The sequence below is a fragment of the Cydia fagiglandana genome, chromosome 20 (genome assembly GCF_963556715.1).
Source record: "Cydia fagiglandana chromosome 20, ilCydFagi1.1, whole genome shotgun sequence".
Lineage (NCBI taxonomy): Eukaryota > Metazoa > Arthropoda > Insecta > Lepidoptera > Tortricidae > Cydia > Cydia fagiglandana.
In genome coordinates this window covers 10,783,495-10,806,009 of record NC_085951.1, presented here as the reverse complement: position 1 = coordinate 10,806,009, position 22,515 = coordinate 10,783,495, and the positions used below count along the sequence as shown (strand labels likewise).

Here is a 22,515-nt window from a genome sequence, read left to right as displayed (position 1 = left end):
CTTCTAATCTAATTTTATTAACTGTTAAAAGTGTTTTCCACTTTTTTTCAATATATTCAGTAACTAACCGTCTAAAGTAGTTACTGTTTAGAGTACCGTTAAAACTGTTCTGGATACCTCGACTGGGAAGGATACCTCGACTGGGAGGGATGGAAAACCACGAGCCAGATGGTCGGACAACATTAGAAAGACGGCAGGGCCGACCTGGCATAGAACCGCCGCATACAGAACAACATGGAAATCCATGAAAGAGGCATATGATCAGCAGTGGCCACAAATATGCTGAGAAGAGAAAAGAGAACCGTCTAAAATAATTAACTTGCATCTTTTCATTAAAAATATGCATAACAGAAAGATATAGAAAGTGGCCCCTCTGTTATTACCGTTACGTGAACAGACAAGCGGCTTATATAGCACAGACGGTACATAGTGAGTAAATAGCAAGCCGACCGCCGTAGGCCGGACAAGGATCGGTAATGAAATATTCATTTTCGACCGCGTGTAATGTTATACGGTACAAGACCTCAATTTATACTGTTTATAGAAACGTAGACGTAAGATATACTTAAATAAAGGTACTGAATTTTGGTGACATTGATTTTATGAAGACGCCCGTTTGGAATCGTGAGTTGAAATCAAGTGTTAACATTAAAGTTGAACATGCCCTGTAAATAAGATTTATCTCAGTCAGTCTGTATCTTTTGGTAGGTATTTAAATAAAAGTAAATAAGCAATGTGTACATTTTTGGGTATTATAACATTTATTGGGTAATCAATCAAATACATAACCGCCTGGATCAGTGACTGAGCGACCTGACTTTAACCTACATTATTTGATCGTGTAATGTTTTCATCTCACCCTCAACTGGCTTAAGGAGTCATTTGACGGTAGATTTTGTTTACTTTTATTTAAATACCCATAGTCTAATAAAACATGGTCTTCTCTTCCCAGAGTGACGCAAGCCTACGTCACAATAACATGGCCGCTATATATAGCGCTATCGCATATTATCATATAGCGCTGTCGCATGATGACGTAGGCTTGTGTCAGTCACGTGGCCACGAAAAGACGGGAAGAGAGTACCAGGCGGAGTATATTATTATACCATGTTAAATAAATACCTAAAGATACAGAGTATAGTGTTGAGATTTAGGTATATTTAAAAATTCAAAAAGGATTTGACCTCTTAGGATTTCAGAAAAAGCAGGGGCGTAGCTAGAGGATATGGCGCCCGGGGCAGACACCAAATTTGCGCCCCCCCCCCCCCCCCCCCAAACGAAATGAACTTAAGGTGGCCACTGACAAGCCTTCCAACAGTCCAAATAGCGTGGCTGCAATCCAAAATCGGTCCGTGAATGTCAAAAACGTACAACGTTTAATATTAGGATGCCGTCCATTTGGATGAATCCATTGTAACGGCATCCATTTGGAAGGCTCGTCAGTGGCCTGCTTAACGAAACGAAAGGGTTATTTTTTGCTTTAATAAGTTTACTTTTAATGTAGACAAATACAGTGTAGGTACCTATGTTTTTTTAGTACATCGGTGGCCAACAAGCTTACGACCCACCTGATGGTAAGCGGTCACCGCATCCTATGGACGTCTACACTCCACTACACTACACTACACATGCGCGTTGCCGACCGTTTTAAAACGTATAAACTTCTTTTTTGGAGATCTCTATTCATAGGTACAGCGCGGCTTTGGACTGATTTGAAGGACCCAAGGTGGCATCCAGGTGCTCCTGTCCAAAGGTGACAGCAGTACTCAATATATGGGATCAGTCTACCCCAGAGTAAAGTATGGCGGTGGCCTCCCTTTATTGAGCACACCGAGTTTTTTTTGATACGAGCGCAGCCTACCCAGCAAGGTGGCTACGAAATTATTGGACGTCACTGATGGAGATGTCAACACCGATCGAGGCTCCCAATTAGGGTTTGCACGACGGATCTGAAATGTATGAGAAGATCCGTGGATCCGGATCCAGATCCGGATAATTTCATACATTTCGGATCCGGATTGCAAACCTTACTCCCAATACTCCCTGACATGGGAAGGGTTGTGCCTTGAAAAATGAGGTTTTCTTAGCGGTAAACGCGCAAATTTGAGTCATGGTAGGATTGAATCGGATTAAATTGTCCTGATCCCACACCGAAACTCTGGATAGAATGCCTCGATACCTGACACAGTTATTTATACTATTATTTTATGGGGTCACTTCCCCATCGCTATTTCAGTTCAGTCCAGTTCAGTTATCAGTGCAAATACCACGAACAATTATTAGAAGGCAGAAAAGCAAAGCAAAGCTTCACTCCAGAATTTCTTAACAAAAGTTATCCCACGACGAGGATTCTAAAAAAAAATTATGGGCGTCAAGGTTTGGACCAGCCTGTAGGTATACAGGGTGGCTAAAAAATAACTGCATTTTCGTTGCCAGGCAGGTTTTTGGATTATACTGAGCAACTTTTACTATTAGTCCAACCCCTAAGTCGCGAAAAAAATTTGGCTGTTTCCTACATTTTGGCTGGTCCATTTTCTATGGGAGGGTAAACTTTTTTTTCGCGATTTCGGGGTTAGTACCGTAGTAAAAGTTGCTCAGTCCCAAAACCCAAAACCTCCCTGGCAACGGGAATTTAGTTATTTTTTAGCTATCCTTGTATAGTACTGTCGTCCGCATATCGATGAATGTCGTCGATAGACAACATGTCACAGATATGCAGCAGCTATTGAAGCAGCCGGCCTAGCCAAGGTTACAATCGCTATCGCTTCGACAACGAAAAGCATTATGTCTCTCTATCACTCTTCCTTATTAGTGTGACAGTGACAGTTGCGTTTCGATCGCTACAGAGCGTAAGCGATTGACATCTTGGCTACGCGGCCAGGTTCCGTCTACTACGGCTCATATGCGCCTGCCGGACAAAGGGCTAGCGATCCATTTGCATAGGTAGTCTCTTGGAGAGTCCATAAGATGGTAACTTCGACAGGAGACCCCTAACGGAAAAGACGCGCTAACACGGGACACAACTCTGAAGCACTCGGCCCGCTCGCCTTATAAAACGAAAGCATAGCAACTCCCGCCTTGATGGAAGTTTCTTGCATAGAGTATTCGCACTGCGGGATGGTGGGCGGTAGGGCGCTACCATCGTCTGTCAAGGTCGAGTTCGAGGCAAAAAGAGTAAGAGTAAAAGATCGGCTTTCTATTTTGCGCTGTGGGCCAGAATACCATCCGCATTTCACACTTCACAGTGGTGGTAAATATGACTGACAAAAGTTTCCCTGCTGCCTTTTAGCAAGGCGGAGAGGTACAGGTCTTTTGCTCATTTTGGCGCCCCCCCTTGGACGGCGCCCGGGGCACGTGCCCCCTCCAACCCCCCCCTAGTTACGCCTCTGAGAAAAAGGGAGGAAAAAGGTGCTTTATCTACACTTACTTACACCTAGTCCTACGTGGAAATCGTAAAGAGCCTTTTCGAAGCACGGTATCATTGGGTTGGATCTCGTTATTAATTTTCGCACGGTAGGTACATTTTTAGGACTAATTGCGAGCCCAGCCTCTTTGGAATGCTTATTGAAATTGGAAAATTTATAAAGGAAAATGGAAAATTTACTGTCTCGGGCGAGAATCGAGCTCGCTATATAATCCGGGATAGCAGCCCGTCGCTCTACCAAAGCTACCAAGACTTATTATCCTTTGACAGCGAATAAGTAATTCCACCTTTTATAAGTAATAACGGTTAACACATACAGCGCCAGGAACCCGACTGTCGGGCACACTGTTCGTAGCGACTGCGCGCTCCATACGGCAAAGACGTGGCTACGCGCTACGAGCGTAACCAGTTGCACTTTTAATGGCAATTGCATTTATATACAGGGTGTCCCAGAATTCGACGTCAAGCCGTAAACAGGTGATAGACCAAGTCATAACAGTTATCATAAAAAATACAAAAAAAAAATCCAACTCATGTTCTTTAAAAATTATGGTCACTTTAAAAATTCACTAAAAAATCCACACCCTGTAATTATTCAAGATTACACAATAATAAAAAAAATAGAATAAATTATGGAATTTGTAGTAACAAGAGTTAAAGAACCATTACAGGGTGTGGATTTTTTAGTGAATTTTTAAAATGACCATAATTTTTAAAAAACATGAGTTGGATTTTATTTTTGTATTTTTATGATAACTGTTATGACTTGGTCTATCATCCGTTTACGGCTTGACGTCGAATTCTGGGACACCCTGTATATACGAGTAGATTAATGTACCGTAGTAAAAGTTGCTCAGTCCCAAAACCCAAAACCTCCCTGGCAACGGGAATTTAGTTATTTTTTAGCTATCCTTGTATAGTACTGTCGTCCGCATATCGATGAATGTCGTCGATAGACAACATGTCACAGATATGCAGCAGCTATTGAAGCAGCCGGCCTAGCCAAGGTTACAATCGCTATCGCTTCGACAACGAAAAGCATTATGTCTCTCTATCACTCTTCCTTATTAGTGTGACAGTGACAGTTGCGTTTCGATCGCTACAGAGCGTAAGCGATTGACATCTTGGCTACGCGGCCAGGTTCCGTCTACTACGGCTCATATGCGCCTGCCGGACAAAGGGCTAGCGATCCATTTGCATAGGTAGTCTCTTGGAGAGTCCATAAGATGGTAACTTCGACAGGAGACCCCTAACGGAAAAGACGCGCTAACACGGGACACAACTCTGAAGCACTCGGCCCGCTCGCCTTATAAAACGAAAGCATAGCAACTCCCGCCTTGATGGAAGTTTCTTGCATAGAGTATTCGCACTGCGGGATGGTGGGCGGTAGGGCGCTACCATCGTCTGTCAAGGTCGAGTTCGAGGCAAAAAGAGTAAGAGTAAAAGATCGGCTTTCTATTTTGCGCTGTGGGCCAGAATACCATCCGCATTTCACACTTCACAGTGGTGGTAAATATGACTGACAAAAGTTTCCCTGCTGCCTTTTAGCAAGGCGGAGAGGTACAGGTCTTTTGCTCATTTTGGCGCCCCCCCTTGGACGGCGCCCGGGGCACGTGCCCCCTCCAACCCCCCCCTAGTTACGCCTCTGAGAAAAAGGGAGGAAAAAGGTGCTTTATCTACACTTACTTACACCTAGTCCTACGTGGAAATCGTAAAGAGCCTTTTCGAAGCACGGTATCATTGGGTTGGATCTCGTTATTAATTTTCGCACGGTAGGTACATTTTTAGGACTAATTGCGAGCCCAGCCTCTTTGGAATGCTTATTGAAATTGGAAAATTTATAAAGGAAAATGGAAAATTTACTGTCTCGGGCGAGAATCGAGCTCGCTATATAATCCGGGATAGCAGCCCGTCGCTCTACCAAAGCTACCAAGACTTATTATCCTTTGACAGCGAATAAGTAATTCCACCTTTTATAAGTAATAACGGTTAACACATACAGCGCCAGGAACCCGACTGTCGGGCACACTGTTCGTAGCGACTGCGCGCTCCATACGGCAAAGACGTGGCTACGCGCTACGAGCGTAACCAGTTGCACTTTTAATGGCAATTGCATTTATATACAGGGTGTCCCAGAATTCGACGTCAAGCCGTAAACAGGTGATAGACCAAGTCATAACAGTTATCATAAAAAATACAAAAAAAAAATCCAACTCATGTTCTTTAAAAATTATGGTCACTTTAAAAATTCACTAAAAAATCCACACCCTGTAATTATTCAAGATTACACAATAATAAAAAAAATAGAATAAATTATGGAATTTGTAGTAACAAGAGTTAAAGAACCATTACAGGGTGTGGATTTTTTAGTGAATTTTTAAAATGACCATAATTTTTAAAAAACATGAGTTGGATTTTATTTTTGTATTTTTATGATAACTGTTATGACTTGGTCTATCATCCGTTTACGGCTTGACGTCGAATTCTGGGACACCCTGTATATACGAGTAGATTAATGTAAGTCTCGGTAACTCAACGGCGGGCTGGTATCCTGAAGTCGCGAGTCCAAGTGTCGCCCGAGACAGTGTGTTTTTCCACTAGTAGTAGTAGTATTCCTTTATTTCTATGCATGTATGTGTGTTAATCATCCTAGCACATTGTAAAAGGACTGTTTTAGTTCGGAACATCATCACCGCTAGCCCCTCGCACTAAGAGACGAGTCAAACCCCCCTAGTTACTGTTCACGACAAGCGGGGGAAACCGTGGAACGATAAATTCGTTAGGCATCCTATTAAACAGATTTAAGTAGTCGCCATCACATATATCGGAGTGGACAAGGTAGTCTAAAACATCTGAACATGCACTTTAACGTATCAAGATGTTACAGGATTTGTTTAGATGTTTGTAAACACCTTTGCCACTCCGTTATATCAGATAGCGATTGTACCAAATATTTAATGACTTTGTAAATTTATTATTTCCAGAAGACTTGTATGAAGTTGTTGATAAAAAGTATCGAAATACCGCCTTCAATCAAAAACCCTAAATAACCCACGAGACACTATCTTGAACACAAGTACAGAGAGCTGTGAAATTGCATGGAAAAAAAAACCGGGCAAGTGCGAGTCGGACTCGCGCACGAAGGGTTCCGTACCATAATGCAAAAAAAAAAACAAAAAAAGCAAAAAGAAAAAAAACGGTCACCCATCCAAGTACTGACCACTCCCGACGTTGCTTAACTTTGGTCAAAAATCACGTTTGTTGTATGGGAGCTCCACTTAAATCTTTATTTTATTCTAGTTTTAGTATTTGTCGTTATAGCGGCAACAGAAATGCATCATCTGTGAAAATTTCAACTGTCTATAGCCATCACGGTTCGTGAGATACAGCCTGGTGACAGACGGACGGACGAACGGACGGACAGCAGAGTCTTAGTAATAGGGTCCCGTTTTGCCTTTTGGGTACGGAACCCTAAATTATGAATGAATTTTTTGATAAAGTCGCCATGCACTTTTGCGGCTGATGGTACTGTCAACAACAGAGCTATGAATAGATCGCTTACCTTCTTTCAATTTCTTTCTAATGCTAAAAAAAACCGGGCAAGTGCGAGTCGCACTCGCGCACGAAGGGTTCCGTACCATGATGCAAAAAAACAAAAACAAAAAAAGCAAAAAAAAACGGTCACCCATCCAAGTACTGACCACTCCCGACGTTGCTTATCTTTGGTCAAAAATCACGTTTGTGGTATGGGAGCCCCATTTAAATCTTTATTTTATTCTGTTTTAGTATTTGTTGTTATAGCGGCAACACAAACACATCATCTGTGAAAATTTCAACTGTCTAGCTATCGCGGTTCGTGAGATACAGCCTGGTGACAGACGGACGGACGGACAGCGAAGTCTTAGTAATAGGGTCCCGTTTTACCTTTTGGGTACGGAACCCTAAATTATGAATGAATTCTTTGATAAAGTCGCCATGCATTTTTGCGGCTGATGGTAGTGTCAACAACAGAGCTATGAATACAGGCAAAGTGTCAAAAATATGTATACAGTACTTTATTGCCTTTATTGTCAAATTACGGCACCTATGCAATTACGAGGCCATGCGCATGGCGGGGAATAGAACCCTATGGAGGAACCTGGTCTTCAACAGAAGGATATGATGTCACGATCCTCAGTATTGAGGGACCGACTGAAGAAGTACTTTATTGCCTGTACATTAAGGTCGTGTATACATATTTTTGGCACTTTGCCTGTATTCATAGCTCTGTTGTTGACTGTACATGTCTTATGTATATATTTATTTAAGGCTTACTTTTCTGATGACTTTTCTCCCCACTTGCTTGCAAATAAGCAAAATCACTCCCCACCTGCTCAGCGAACGCAATGAGCACAGTCGAAAGCATAAATATGTACACAATTATGCACCTTACGGCGGTGAGATAAGTATTATTATTGGGTGGTGTGTACGACTAAACTGACCCTGTATTTGCTTTGCTTGCACGATCCTATTGAGTCAAATTCTTGTCGGAAAAGTTATAAATGAGATCTCAACTTCACACAATGAGAGTTTATTAGTTCTACTATAATCGGCAAACGCGAACTACTTATACATGTCGGCGGCCGATCGTAAGATCAGGCAGATCGTAATGTTCCTATGTACCTAATGTTTTTACGATATTCACATTAAACCAATATATAGGCAGGATAGGTTTGTTAGGTTGCTTCAGATGCCCGAAGGGCAACCTGCCCAGAAAACGAGTCAATGATTTTCACGTTACACGATATGCCTAGGAATTTCATGATATGCCTGATCTTACGATAGGCCGCCGACATACATATAGCGAACGAAACGCAACTGTCACTGTCACGCTAATATGGAAGTGATAGAGAGACACAAAAGCGATTCGATGGCGAAGCGCAAGCGATCGTCAACTTGGCTAGGCCGCCAGGGGTTCTATTCAAAATGTCCATCGTACCTCGAGAAACGCAAAACGAAAAGAAAAACGGTAGAGCCTGTCCGATTTCTGAGATCAAGTCCGCCATACATTTACTATGGCGTAATCGATCTTAGCAAAACGGACAGACTATAATAGGATGACAGATGCTACGAAAAGTCATGTGACTATTTCCATGAAGTATTCAAGTTTGTTTCGGTTCGCGTTTTACAATTTGCATGACCCCTAGCCCGTACTTGGCAAGCGTTCGTAATAACCCCCCTTGTAATGAAAGGGGAACGGAGTCGACAAGTGGCCGGGAGACGTAATCTCTCGAGTGTGTCATTGTCATCGCTCCAGACGCCATGTTTAATGATTTGGTGAAGAATTGCTGAGCGAACGCTGGGGTGTAGGGATAAGCCTGCGGTTGGTATTCGATATGATATTGATATCAGTGGGGAAGGGCCGAAGTCACAGAATAAATAATAGTACTAGGTACAAAATACTCACTCTCTAACAAAACGCGTCTGTTACGATCAGGACAGATATGGCCGCTAGGTGACGACAGTGCCACCCGCGGCTTATGGCTAGCCACCAAAATTGGTGTGGAACGGATGTACTTTTAGCTACCTGTTGCAAAGCGACGAAATCGCGAAGTGAGCCACGCCTGCCGAAGTCGAAATATTCGTAAGGAAGCCGAAGCTATAGTCTGTATCTTTAGGTATTTAAATAAAAGTAAACAATTTGTAAATTTTCGGGTAGTTATAACATTTATTGGTTAACAAACAAAATACAAAACCGACTGGATCAGTCACTGAATGACCTGACTTTAACGTACATTATTAGATCATGTAATGTTTTCATCTACGCTCAACTGGCTTAAGGAGCCATTTGAGGGTAGATTTTGTTTACTTTTATTTAAATACCTAAAGATATAGATTATAGTTTGGTTGTTCTTTTCTTTAAGGGGCCTACAGATTACCAGTTCGCCGGACGGTATCACATATCAGCCTGTCAGTTGCTCGGAACTGGCATCTTTTGCGTTTGACTGCATGGCAGGCTGATATCGTCGGGCGCACTGGTAATACTCTCATATTTCGGATCCACAGTGCGCAGAGGCGACGAAAGTTTGGAAAAACCGATTGTGATTGGAAACACCGAAAGCAGAAGATCTCGCGGTCGTTCACTAATAAGGTGGACCGATCAAGTTAAAAACTCGTCATCCTCTGCTTTCTACACGCCCGTCGGAGACGCGTTGTACAGAAACTGGTGAAGGCAAATCATCCGCTCCAGTTGCAACCCTGATACTGATCATGATCCTCAAACATGAGGGACCGACCAAAGAGAGAGAAAGAGACGGCTAAAACTTAGACAAGCTGGAGAGAGCAGAGTTCTGTGGACGCTCTGTCATCAAGTAGCACATATTTTTGGGCTAGTATTTTAGTTCTGTACCTTCAAATGTGTCTGGGGATAGGGGTTCCGTCCGCTTGACTCCGGAACTGGAGGCGTCCAGGTCACTCGGCTTCTCGTAGATACTCTTCTCACCTGAAGACAATACATTAGAAATTATTAAATATCCTTCGCATTTAAAAAGAAACAATCGTAAACAAGATATGGTTGTCTGTAAAGTCAGTTTACGGACGAATTTTGCGTGATAACGTCATACGAAAACATTACCATTACATTACGTAACATTACTCGGAGTAATTAACAATGGAGCCGCCATTAACAGGCGTTCCCCTCTGTCGAAAATAGGCGGCCAATGGTCAACCTCATGTCAACCATATGTATGGACTGACGTTTATCTGACATGACGTAATACCTATACATTTGATGTGCCCCTCCCCCGCAAAAAACGGCAGACTATTTTGTACCGAAAATTTTAGACATGGCGTCTCCGTTGGTTATATCCTCCAAGTAACATTACCATGGAGATCTGTCCACAACGTTAGCATAAATTTACGAATTAAAAAGTACTTAAAAATAGTGTTTTGTTTTCGTTAGTGAAAGTTATAGGTGAGCATTATTTTTATCTAGGTATAAAAAATCTGTCACAACTGTCAAGAAAGTAATACCTAACTGATAAAGTATCATCTTCGCCTGATAAACAGGGCCTCAATACAACGGCAAACATTTCCATTCGTATCTATATCTAATCACTAATCAGTTTATCAGTGCACCCGCTCTTACTAAACTTCAAACCAAATGTAAGAGCGGCACGTATTGATAAACATAGTGAATGTGAACTGAAATTGATGTTGCAGAATAAGTACTGTCCCAACACTCACTGATCTCTAGAACAGCGGTTCCCAAAGTTGACTGGGCTCCGATTGCCGTTCACTGGCTCCGACAACCTAACAAAAACTGTCAAATTCGGGACCCACCTCTTGGCCGTCTTAACAGCCCATCAACGTGCGCACTAGCGCCACTGCTAAATACTCGTGATTATTTAAATTCAACGAAAGATATTTAAAAAAGGGGGCCGCTACGTACTGTATTTTGTATTTACGTACCAATTGAATACATCAAACTAGTTTTTGTGTTGCTTGATTCGTCAATCTACGCGTCCAAAGTTAAAACGGCCGTTTTTGTTTTCAGTTCACAGAACGAATCCAGCAACACAAAAACTAGTTTGATGTATTCAAAAGGTACTTAAATACAAAATACATTACGTAGCCCCCTTTTTTAAATATCTTTCGTTAAATTTCAATAATCACGATTATTTAGCAGTGGCGCTAGTGGGCACTTTGATAGGCTCTTAAATAGGAAGCATGAAATAGACCAAACGGTCGGCATATCGTCTTATATTTCAGGGCCCACTCAAATTTCGCTCGCGACCCATAGTTTGGGAAATGCTGCTCTAGAATCAAGAAAACCAGTAGGTAGAGTATATATTTAATAGCGAACCGCTGTTCAAATTATTGGGTACTTTAGGTATTGCGGCACGTCCATTTCCCAGACGCAAGAGGTAGAGGCAAACTCCGACGCAGTTACATGGACCAAAACAGTCTGGTCTGGTCTGGTTTGAATACCCTACCATGCTTTTCTTTGTGGCCTCAAATTGGCCGTTATTGGGATGTTTAAAATAGGTACACTAACGCTTAAAAAAACGAAAACATCATTGATAATTTTAATGTGTTGAAAAAATCATTGCTCTAGGGCCAAAAACTACGGAGGAAACAGTCGAGTACGTTTGTATGGAGAAATGATCACTGGTCTTGCTTCTTAAGATGTCGAGGTCACAGTCACAGTTACCCTGGTTTTCGTTCGATTCAGTAATCAATTGAATACAAGTACACGGTCTGATTACGATAAGATGCGATCATGACAATGACAGTTCAAATCATTCAAGTGTTGTGGACGAACGTGATAGAGAGCTAGTCGAAATGGACGAGTTTCTGGGAAAAAAATACGCCTTAAAAAAGTCGGATAATTTTGAAGAATATCTTGTATTTATTGGTAAGTGAAAATATAGTTTACAGAATAAAAACATAAGCCAACTTATAAATATAAAGACACTTGCTAATCTGAAGTAAACATTAATTCTATAAGTAAATAAAAATCAGTCAGAAGTCTGACAATGGTGTGTAAACTGAAGAAAGACAATGATTTAAATTCGAAGTGAATAGAAAAAAACAATTTAATATGTGCCCAAATTAAAAAGCTGTTTTTTTTAATGAAGTATTTTTTTTTTTTTATTATGAATGGGCTTACTCATGGCCACAGACTAGCCGAGGCGTAGACGTGGCCTACGATGGAGCGAGCTCGCCCAGAAGGTGCCTGTTCACTCTTGATTTGAAGGTTGCCGGGTTATAAGAACACGGAAATATAGACGCCGGCAAGGAATTCCATTCCTTGGCAGTGCGCATAAGGAAAGTAGAAGCAAAGCGCTTCGTGCGAATTGGTGGAATATCTACCAAGTAAGGATGGAAACCGGCCGTGCGTCTAAAAGTCCGATGGTAGAATGGACAATAATTTAATTTTAGTGCCATCTATTATTATACGCCTGTACTACAACGATAAAGTTGTTAGGTAATATAGCGAAAGATCAATGCTTGCTTCAATACCTTGCCACTCTTTTAGTACATATAGATCTTGTTAGGTGGCAGTAAAATCACCAGAATAAATGACATAGAAAACCTAAATTAAAAATGTACTAACGCCCCCGTAACATAACGCTGATAACAGTATAATGGCTAAACTGTTTACACGCGAGATACAAGTCACAAAAAACAGAAAAAATCAAAATAATTTGACGAGCAAACTATTATTTTACAAACAGAAAATATCTGGTTGAATTATATATATATATATATATATATATATATATAAGTAAGAATTAATAAGTAAAGGACATGTTGTATAATTTCAGGTAAAAACTATTTCCAAAGAAAAGCGGCCATTTCCCTGAGCCAAGAGAACTGGTTGACCAGGGACGAAACCGGAGCGTACACATTCCACTTCCATTCTCCTTTTGCTAGCTCTTCTGTAACCTTTATATCAGGGGAAGAGGTGGAGGAGACTAGAGCTGATGGTGTTAAGGTAAGCCAAGACAACTGGTTGACCAGGGATGATGCGGGAGCGTACACTTACCACTTCGACTATGCTTTTGCTAGCTCTTCTATTACCTTTGTAGCAGGGGAGGTGGAGGAGACCAGACCTGATGATAGTGGCTAAGCCTAAGCGCAAATTTCGAGTAGTAAAAATCAAAGCTAAAATTTATAAAACATTGGTTACAGGTGAAAGCATTAATTACAATAGAAGACAACAAAATGATCCACATACAGACGGAGGAAAACGGAAGAATCTCAAAACACGAACGTGTGTTTTCACCGGACTCAATGACAGCGGTAAGTTATATAAAATAAACAGAGGGGCTACTGCGAAAACCGAAATTCGCAAATTGCGGGGATCTTTCTCTTTTACTCCAATGAAGGCGTAATTAGAGTGACAGAGAAAAATGCCCGCAATTTGCGAACTTCGATTTTCGCGGTTATAGCCCTGGCCCCGTAGACAACATGCCAACCGCTAACGCTCCATAGCGAACGAAACGCAACTGTCAAACTAATATGGAAGAGTGATAGAGAGACACAAAGCGATTCGATGGCGAAGCGCAAGCGATTGTCACCTTGGCTAGGCTTGTTATAAACAGAGATAAGTACAGAGTTATATCGATATTTAGTAGTCGAAATGGGATCATAGAGCGCAAAATAGACCAGAATCCAGAATGGCATAAATTTAAAGAGGCCTCCATCTCTAAGATTGAAAAGGGCTAAGAAGAAGAGTAGTCACCCCAACAGGGCGGGCGACAGTCGCGACACTCCTGTGCTAGGCCTACTGCTATCTTTAAAAAATGCTAGACCAATTTTAAGTAACGCTTCTCTGTCAAGTTCTTACACTCAGACGCTCACATTGAATTTGCGATCCGGATCCGAGGGATTCACGTATGATGTTTTGCTATCCGGAACTGGATTCGGACCCGACGGATGTAAGTACCGTATAATTTGTGTCCGGATTGTAAACCCTGATACTTCGTACATTTCAAAATTGTTTACCTGCATTATCAAAAAAATATAATAATAAAGTGATATCCTTACTATTTCGTTAGGTACTTGATATGTTAACAGACATTAGTCTGTCGCGTTAGAATAAAAGCAAGAGAAAAAGTACATGTGACGAACAGTCGAACACTTTCTGGGTAGCTGCTACGCTTATCAGCAATATGACAACTTGGATATGAATGCATGCAACTGTCAATATCAATTTGATAAAGATACAACTGAGAAAAAGTTTGTTTTTGAACGAAAGATACGATTTAATGGATCTTATTATTATATTTCAGATAACTACGTTCACAACTGTGTATGGTGCCGAGAAAACTGCAACAAGACACTATGTTTTAGTCAAATGATTATTATATCAAATAAATCATAATCTAAGGCTCGCATACCGGTTAAATCTTCAAACCATGATAGCGGTTTGCAGATGAATACTTCATGTAAAATTAAATTTCGGTATCGCTCAAAACGTTATTGTGTAACCGGTTTTTGGAGGAGTTTTATGTTAAGTTTATTTTATTAACTGGTTCTGAACCATTAAAACTGGCAATAAAAAAGCCAACCGATAGGGTGCTAAGCTATTATTTAGTCACCCGACATCCATTCTCAAGCTTGTCGAATGGGTAAATTTAGATTGCAATAAAATTCTTCTAACGTCCACGTTTTCATAAAGTTGAGCATTACCGAAATAAACCGGTACTTATGTATATTTTAATCCGGTTTAGGATCATATTTTAGTGATAAGTAAACCTTGTATTTAACTTGTTGTTGTAGTGAAAAGTATTTGTATCCTACCCTATACCTACTCGTATACGTGCTAAGTTTATAAACAGAATAACGTAACACGGCTCTAACAATTTTGCTCAGTTGAAAAAAAAATCCAGATCATTGACTTCATGAAAGACTCCATAATATATCATATTTGTCATGAGTGGTTGTCCAAGCAATTTTCACGAACACATCGATTTTATATTAACTGTTCTTGTATATATAAATATTCAGCACCGGGATAAGCAGAGGACGAAGTTTTTGTAGAAAGCTCGCTAGTTGTTATGAAGACTGACATTAAATGTTGAATACTTTTGCATTATAAAATAACTAAGTGCAAAATGTAGTAGAAGTTAATTGTTACCCGTAGAAGTTTTATTAAAGTGCAGTGCAACATACGTAGAACATAAAGCGAATAACTACTATGGCCAAAGAACGCGCAAACATATGATTCCTAAAATACTTCACCAATTAAGTCCAACAGTAGATAAGTGTAGCAGTAAGCAAATATTTAAGAAAAGGCTGCAAGCAAAACTTTTAGATTTGTATGATAATAGTAGTGAGTAGTAATAGTATATTGTTTGTATGGCATAACTCTAGTTAAGTAATGTATTTGTATTAGGTATAAGTATGTAAGTTAAGTGGGTAGAACACAAAAGGATTGAGAGCGCTTTATCCGCCAACAACCTGTCTTCAGTTTGGCGGAATATAAATATGTAAATACCCTGTAAGTATTTTTTGCGATAAATAAAAAAAAAACCTTCATATAATATTTATCCGTGCTCATTTTCTTACTTTTTTATTTTTAAGTCTGACAGTAAAAAACGACGTACGTAAAGATTTGGTTTGTGCTATGCTCGTAGCACTACGCCGTAGCTATATTAACTGTAACATTCAGTATGTGGAAAAATAGGTAGTCACCTGCAATAGTATGGTACTCTTCGAAGGCTTCAAAAATATGTGACGCTTTTATGGTTATGACTCAATAATTAAGATCGTGTCAGATATTTTTGCGGCCTTTGTTGTGTCACATATTATTGCAGGTGACTGTACTTCGTAGAGGTATACGAAATATGCATTAATCTCAATAGATGTCGATGGAATTCATAAATTGCAGTTTAATAAAATTGGCCAAAACTAACAATGATTTCCATTTTCAAACAACACCCAGCTACAAGCCCTACCCTTCTCAATTTCCTATGCCCATTAAATATTACATTACACCAAAAATTACACAGGAAAGCCCACTATTAAATCGTTTTCATAATCAAATTTCGGCCTAATCCCGTATCGACTTTCACTTTACATGGCTCAGCAAACCAGAACGCTCTCCAGGGCACTTTCCAAAACACGATTCCCTATTCCATTAGACCCTCCCGAAGTTATCTCGCGTTATTTACATCGCCTGACCGTATCGTCTTATGTACCCCCTATGTGTATCACCCTCCGTTTTGTACATAAGTGAGCCACTTTAAACCTTATGGCGTCGCTTTAAGGTTTATTTTGGTGGGTGTGGTGTGGGGTGGCGACGGGTTGGGTAGCGGTGTCGTCGCCATGGCAACGCGGCGCCCGGACAGCAGATCGCGACGCCCGCAGTGTCGGCCGCCGCGCCCGCACCCCGCCGCGCAAGTGACACGCGCTGCAAAAAAGCACAACCACCCTGTATGTGGGGTGGCAATGCTGACGAAATTTAGCAGGATTCTATAACAACATTAGAAGCTTTACGAGCTTTCGAAAATAGAACATAAGAAATTCAAGGCCTCTGCGGTCTTGTAGCAAAAACTAGGCATGACACAGATTTTTATAGAAAAATGTTTTTTTTATACTGTGCAAACTCGAAAAATATGTGGGCTTAAAATTTCATGTCTTATTTTTTTAATGATGATGTAAGTAGTGCTGTAAAGAGTAATGATGATCTGACAAGACGCAGTGTTTATTAAGCGATTTGTTAAATGCCCCTTTCGTAAAACATCACATTCGTAAAATTTCCGGAGTTCCGTCGATCATAATGAAACTTATATTATGTATGAGAGAATCGATTCGCGTTGAAATAGTCTAGAAAGGCCATTTTGCAACTGGATTATTCTGATCGCAAGTGCTTTACAAAAGCCGATGTTTCTGAGAGTTCAGTGAGCAAACGAGGCATTTTGTAGAATGGACGTTTTCTGATTAGTGTGATTACAAGTATTGTTCAATCTTCAATGCACTCACTGTCGAAAGCTTGGATCATACTTCCACGCTGTTAATTTTAATCAAAAATGTTGTGTTGATGTTTTAGTAGTAGTTGAGTTTTATTAAAATTTTATGTGTAAATCATATGTAATTTTTTTAAAGTTCATCATGTGTAGTAAACCATAACCAAAAATTACATGATTGAACGACATCCTGTCGTATATGATTTTAGGGTTCTGTACTCATATTACTAAAGACTCCACTGTCCATCTGTCTGTCCGTCACCAGGCTGTATCTCATGGACAGTGATAGTATTTGTTGATGACCGTGTGAATGGAATTCTTTAGAATTGTGGATTTGTGGACTTGTGGACTATCCCAGTGTCCAAGCCGTCATGGCGACCCTACCGCCCGCCCCGGGGTCGGATCGATGGCGGGAGGAGCTCGCACCTTTTGTTTAGGACCCCAGCCCCCCTTCATTACCCGAGCCCCGTGTTTGCAAACGGTTTAGGCGCCTAAATGTAGGAAATGTCACGGTTTCACTTTTTATTATACTTTTTTATTATTTACCTCCGCCCGTCGAGTGCTTTTCAGAGAGTTTTAGGTGCATTCTTTTGAAATGTTTGAGTGTGCCTAAGAAGTTGCGAAGTGAATGTGTTCTGGAGAGGTTTTTTATGCCAATATTTACCATTACGTAGAACACTTACTACCAACTTCGTAGAATTTAAATTCCAAAAAATGTTTTTTTACGAGTTTTTAACATATTACACATACATTTTACAACCGCCTTTTAGTTAGTAACGAGAATGGGTAGGTAGTCTATAAATATTATACAGTCAGTCATTCGTACTCGTAGCATATTAAACAACGAGCCATCTACAAAAGTATCTGCACTCTCGAATACTTTTCCAAATAGAGATATATCGCGACAATTCGCGTTCAAACGGATCTGCAAATCTCATTTTGTTAAATTAATTCAAATCCCGGTTTGACGCAATTTTCCTAGTGATTAATTAAATATCGACTATTCTATCGACAACGGCATCCATACGAAGTACAGAAGTAATACATCATTATATCAACACTATAAATTATTTAGATTTGCTCCGATTACTACAGTTTTAGAACGGTCCTTTAGCTGGCTAAAATGGATTTTATCATCAAGGCGAAGGAGTTTACAATCGGAAAATTTAGAAAAAAATATAATTATACGAATAAAATATTTAAACAATACAAACTGTTAATTTCAATTTTGTGTACAACTATAATATTTCTGAATTTCATAAAGGTGGTATGTACAGTAGATACATCGTGCTTTTTTATCAATATCTAATTATAAAATATGTCCTCGCACTATTCAGACGTCAGCACATAATTTCTCCCGTCACACCGGGCTTATGGATATCATTATCAGAGAATACTTTTGACGCTTTTGAGTCTGATCCACTACTTGTGATGCTGACTGAACACGCGCTAACTTGTTTAAAAAAGTAGCCAGACCATTAAACAATGGCGGGAGATATTTCTGCCGCGGCAGCCTAATAAGGTTCCCGGAAAATGGAGAGCGGGAAAACGAGGAGGGAAGTGAATTAAAACTGGCAATTTACGGGCAACTTCGTTATGGGAGGTGACTAGCTCCTTGTTCTTTTAAAGTAATGGTAACATTCCATTTCTAACCGCCGTACCGAACGCGTCGCTGTCATTGTCAATTTCCATAGTAAAATGAACAGTAATGCAGCTGTCGTTGGAAATGGACTGTCACCTTAAGGATACCTGTAGTAATTCTTCTTCTCTTCTCTTCTTTATATTTAAGAGCTGTGCTCTTGTCGGTGGAGCAATCTCCAACTCGTCCGATCCTCTGCCAACTCCTTGACCTTCTGATATGACACGACCTGGGGGCCGATTTTTGAATTTCGATCGCACGATTTCGTCACTCGAAAATCGGTGGAAAACGGTGAAGTGCTAATTTTTGAAATACGAGCGATCGAAATTTGGAATCTATTGGTATTGACCACTCGATTGCAATTCTATTAGTAGAATTTAAATGCCTAGTAGTGGAGATATTATTTAACGAAATACACGAAATCGAGTGCTCGAATTTCAAAAATCGGTCCCCTGGACTTTTTCTTTTATTTGGTTAAAGTAATTGATTCTTGGTCTTCCTCTTCCTCTCTTTCCCTCTATTTTTCCTTCTATGATGTTCTTTAGGAACATGTCGTGTCGTAGCAGATGTCCAATTAGTACTCCTCTTCTATTTTCTATTGTCTTTATTATGTTTCTTTTCTCGTTAATCCTATCCAGAACCCTATCATTTGATATTTTTTCCGTCCAACTAATCCCTTCCATTCTCCGCCAACACCACATTTCAAAGCTTTCTAATCTTTCTCTCTCTCTTTGTGTCAGTGTCCACGTTTCGCAGGCGTATAAGGCGATGCTCCAAATGTAAGATTTAATAAAATGTTTTTTAGTGCTAGTAGACATTTTTGATTTGAAAATATGTTTTTTATTGTTGAAGGCTTGTTTGGCTATTGCGATTCGAGTAATGATATCTTGACTACATCTTGATTTATTATTAATGATACTCCCGAGATATTTAAAGCTATCGACTTGTTCCAAAATAGTGTCATTCAGTTTAATTGGTCTTTGTCTCGTATATAATTTTGATGCTGTTAAGATTTTTGTTTTGCTGATATTAATTTTGAAATCTGATTCCTGTAAAATTGAGTTCATATTGTTAAGCAATAGTTCTAGTTGTTCACTGTCTTCTGCGAATGCTGCTATATCATCAGCATAGCGTATAAAATGTATCTTGTTCCCGTTGAACTTGACTCCACCCTGGTCCTTCTCTATTATTTTGTTAATGGAGGTTTCTATGAAGGCGTTAAAAATTAATGGCGATAGTGGACACCCCTGTCTTATTCCTTGTTTGATCTACTAGGAATTCTACTTGTCCTATAAACAAACGGGACAAGGGCGAGTCGGACTCGCCCACCGAGGGTTCCGTACTTTTTAGTATTTGTTATAGCGGCATCAGAAATACATCATCTGTGAAAATTTCAACTGTCTATCACGATTTATGAAATAAAGCCTGGTGACAGACAGACGGACGGACGGACAGACGGACAGTGGAATAATCGTCCCGTTTTTACTCTTTTAGTGGAACCCTAAAAAGAAGGAATAAAAGTTAGCGCTTTTTGTCTAAAATGTCGAAACACTTTTTATTTATTTATTTAAAAATAGTTAATGTAGACTTTTTGTTTATTTATTTAAAAATAGAAAATGTAAGTCTATTTATAGTGCGTTCTGCCGTATAGTAATAGCGGTACACCGTGAAATTTGGGAATCAGCTGCAAATGGTGTTAGAGGTATGAAAATCGGCACGATTAATCTTTAGACCATTTGAATCAATTTGACCCGTAGCACCAAAAACAAAAAGTAAACGGAAAGGAGTTATGACGTCATCTTTTTTTTGTATGGAAAAAGAAAAAACATTGTTCAGAAACCTATCGTGTGTGGTATTAAATGAAAGGGCATTTTGAGCCGGTTCTAAAAATATATCACATTATTATATTTCCGTCACTTGCATTCAATTAAAATAAAAACAATTTTCAAAACACACCAAGTTTGGGCTCCTCCAGATACGAAACCGTTGAATTATTTTTTGTAAAATATACCTCAAGTAATACCCAATATCCTCATATCTAACCCCAAGAAATTAATTTCGAAAATATTTAGGGTTAGTATTTTTTTTTTTTTTTTTTATTACTAATTGTGATCTATCAATCTATCAATGAAACGGCCTCCAAGCCTAGTCGATAGTGACCCTGCCTATGAAACAGGAGGTCCCAGGTTCGAATCCTGGTAAGGGAATTTATTTGTGTGTCCATCATCATCATCACATAAATAAATGCCCATATACACATATATACAAGCTCTGGTAAGGGCATTTATTTGTGTGATGATGATGATGAACACACAAATAAATGCCCTCACCAGGATTCGAACCTGGGACCTCCTGCTTCATAGGCAGGGTCACTATCGACTAGGCTAGGAGGTCGTTTCATTGATAGATTGATAGATCACAATTTGTAATAATAAAAAAATAAAAAAAAATACTAAAACTAAATTTTTTCGAAATCAATTTCTTGGGGTTAGATATGAGGATATTGGGTATTACTTGAGGTATATTTTACAAAGAATAATTCAACGGTTTCGTATCTGGAGGAGCCCAAACTTGGTATGTTTTGAAAATTCTTTTTATTTTAATTGAATGTAAGTGACGGAAATATAATAATGTGATATATTTTTAGAACCGGCTCAAAATGCCCTTTCATTTAATACCACACACGATAGGTTTCTGAACAATGTTTTTTCTTTTTCCATACAAAAAAAAGATGACGTCATAACTCCTTTCCGTTTGCTTTTTGTTTTTGGTGCTACGGGTCAAATTGATTCAAATGGTCTAAAGATTAATTGTGCCGATTTTCATACCTTTAACACCATTTGCAGCTGATTTTAGTCAACCGATAGCACTAGTAGGTATTCGATTATTTATTCTCCTAGTTTAAAAAAGTTTTCTTAATTCTACCGGTGTTACTAAAAGCAATTAGTCTTATTCCTTGTTTGTACTAGTAGTAATTCTACTTGTCCTATAAACAAACGGGACAAGGGCGAGTCGGACTCGCCCACCGAGGGTTCCGTACTTTTTAGTATTTGTTATAGCGGCATCAGAAATACATCATCTGTGAAAATTTTAACTGTCTATCACGATTTATGAAATAAAGCCTGGTGACAGACAGACGGACGGACGGACAGACGGACAGTGGAATAATCGTCCCGTTTTTACTCTTTTAGTGGAACCCTAAAAAGAAGGAATAAAAGTTAGCGCTTTTTGTCTAAAATGTCGAAACACTTTTTATTTATTTATTTAAAAATAGTTAATGTAGACTTTTTATTTATTTATTTAAAAATAGAAAATGTAAGTCCATTTATAGTGCGTTCTGCCGTAGGTATTCGATTATTTATTCTCCTAGTTTAAAAAAGTTTTCTTAATTCTACCGGTGTTACTAAAAGCAATTAGTTCCAGCTTGCTCATCGAGAAAGCTTGACAAATTGACATCCCGTCACCGACGGTTACTGATTAGAGTTACACCAAGAAAAGTCTGCAGCGATTTTGACAGCACATGCAGTGCAACTTCTTTTTCGTGGTATTGACCTCATGTCTGAGGGACGTGACTCCTATTGGCCCCTATGGGTTTATTCTTCCTACCACTGCTCTCCAGGCCTCTCGATCTTCGGCCATCTGCATCGTTGCCTGGAGCGAAGTCTAGGTAATATTTTGGACCACATCTAACCATCTACTGGGTGCACGCCCTCTACTCCTTCCTCCGTCGACACTGCAACTAGTGCAAGTTTTATTTATACGTCATAATTTCATAGAAGTTTGACGTTTAAAATAACACTTGCACTGCGTGGGCTATCAAAATCTCTGCGGACTTTTCTTGATATAACTCTACCTACTTCAAGGATTCGATTAAATTTTTTCTATGCCACAATATTTAGAGCAATTGGCCATTTTTTGCGTTTCTGTATTCGAAACGTTCGTATAAGACTTCAAAACTCGATTTTTTACATGTACAGACGAGTGTAAAAATATGG

At 39.6% G+C, this 22,515-nt stretch overlaps 2 protein-coding genes across 2 annotated transcripts in view; one reads left to right on the top strand and one right to left on the bottom strand.

The window, feature by feature from the left end:
- The window catches only part of LOC134674800 (Fanconi anemia group J protein homolog), a 117,085-nt gene that overhangs the window by 20,377 nt on the left and 74,193 nt on the right, over nt 1-22,515 (bottom strand). The window contains exon 4 of the mRNA XM_063532940.1: nt 9,813-9,905. Coding sequence (XP_063389010.1) covers nt 9,813-9,905 — 93 coding nt within the window. The remainder of the gene's footprint in view (nt 1-9,812; nt 9,906-22,515) is intronic.
- On the top strand, nt 11,695-14,316 carry LOC134674797 (fatty acid-binding protein-like). Its single transcript, XM_063532937.1, has 4 exons — nt 11,695-11,819; nt 12,733-12,902; nt 13,100-13,210; nt 14,203-14,316. Exons 1-4 carry the CDS (start codon nt 11,747-11,749, stop codon nt 14,269-14,271), a joined length of 423 nt encoding a protein of 140 aa, XP_063389007.1. The 5' UTR covers nt 11,695-11,746; the 3' UTR covers nt 14,272-14,316.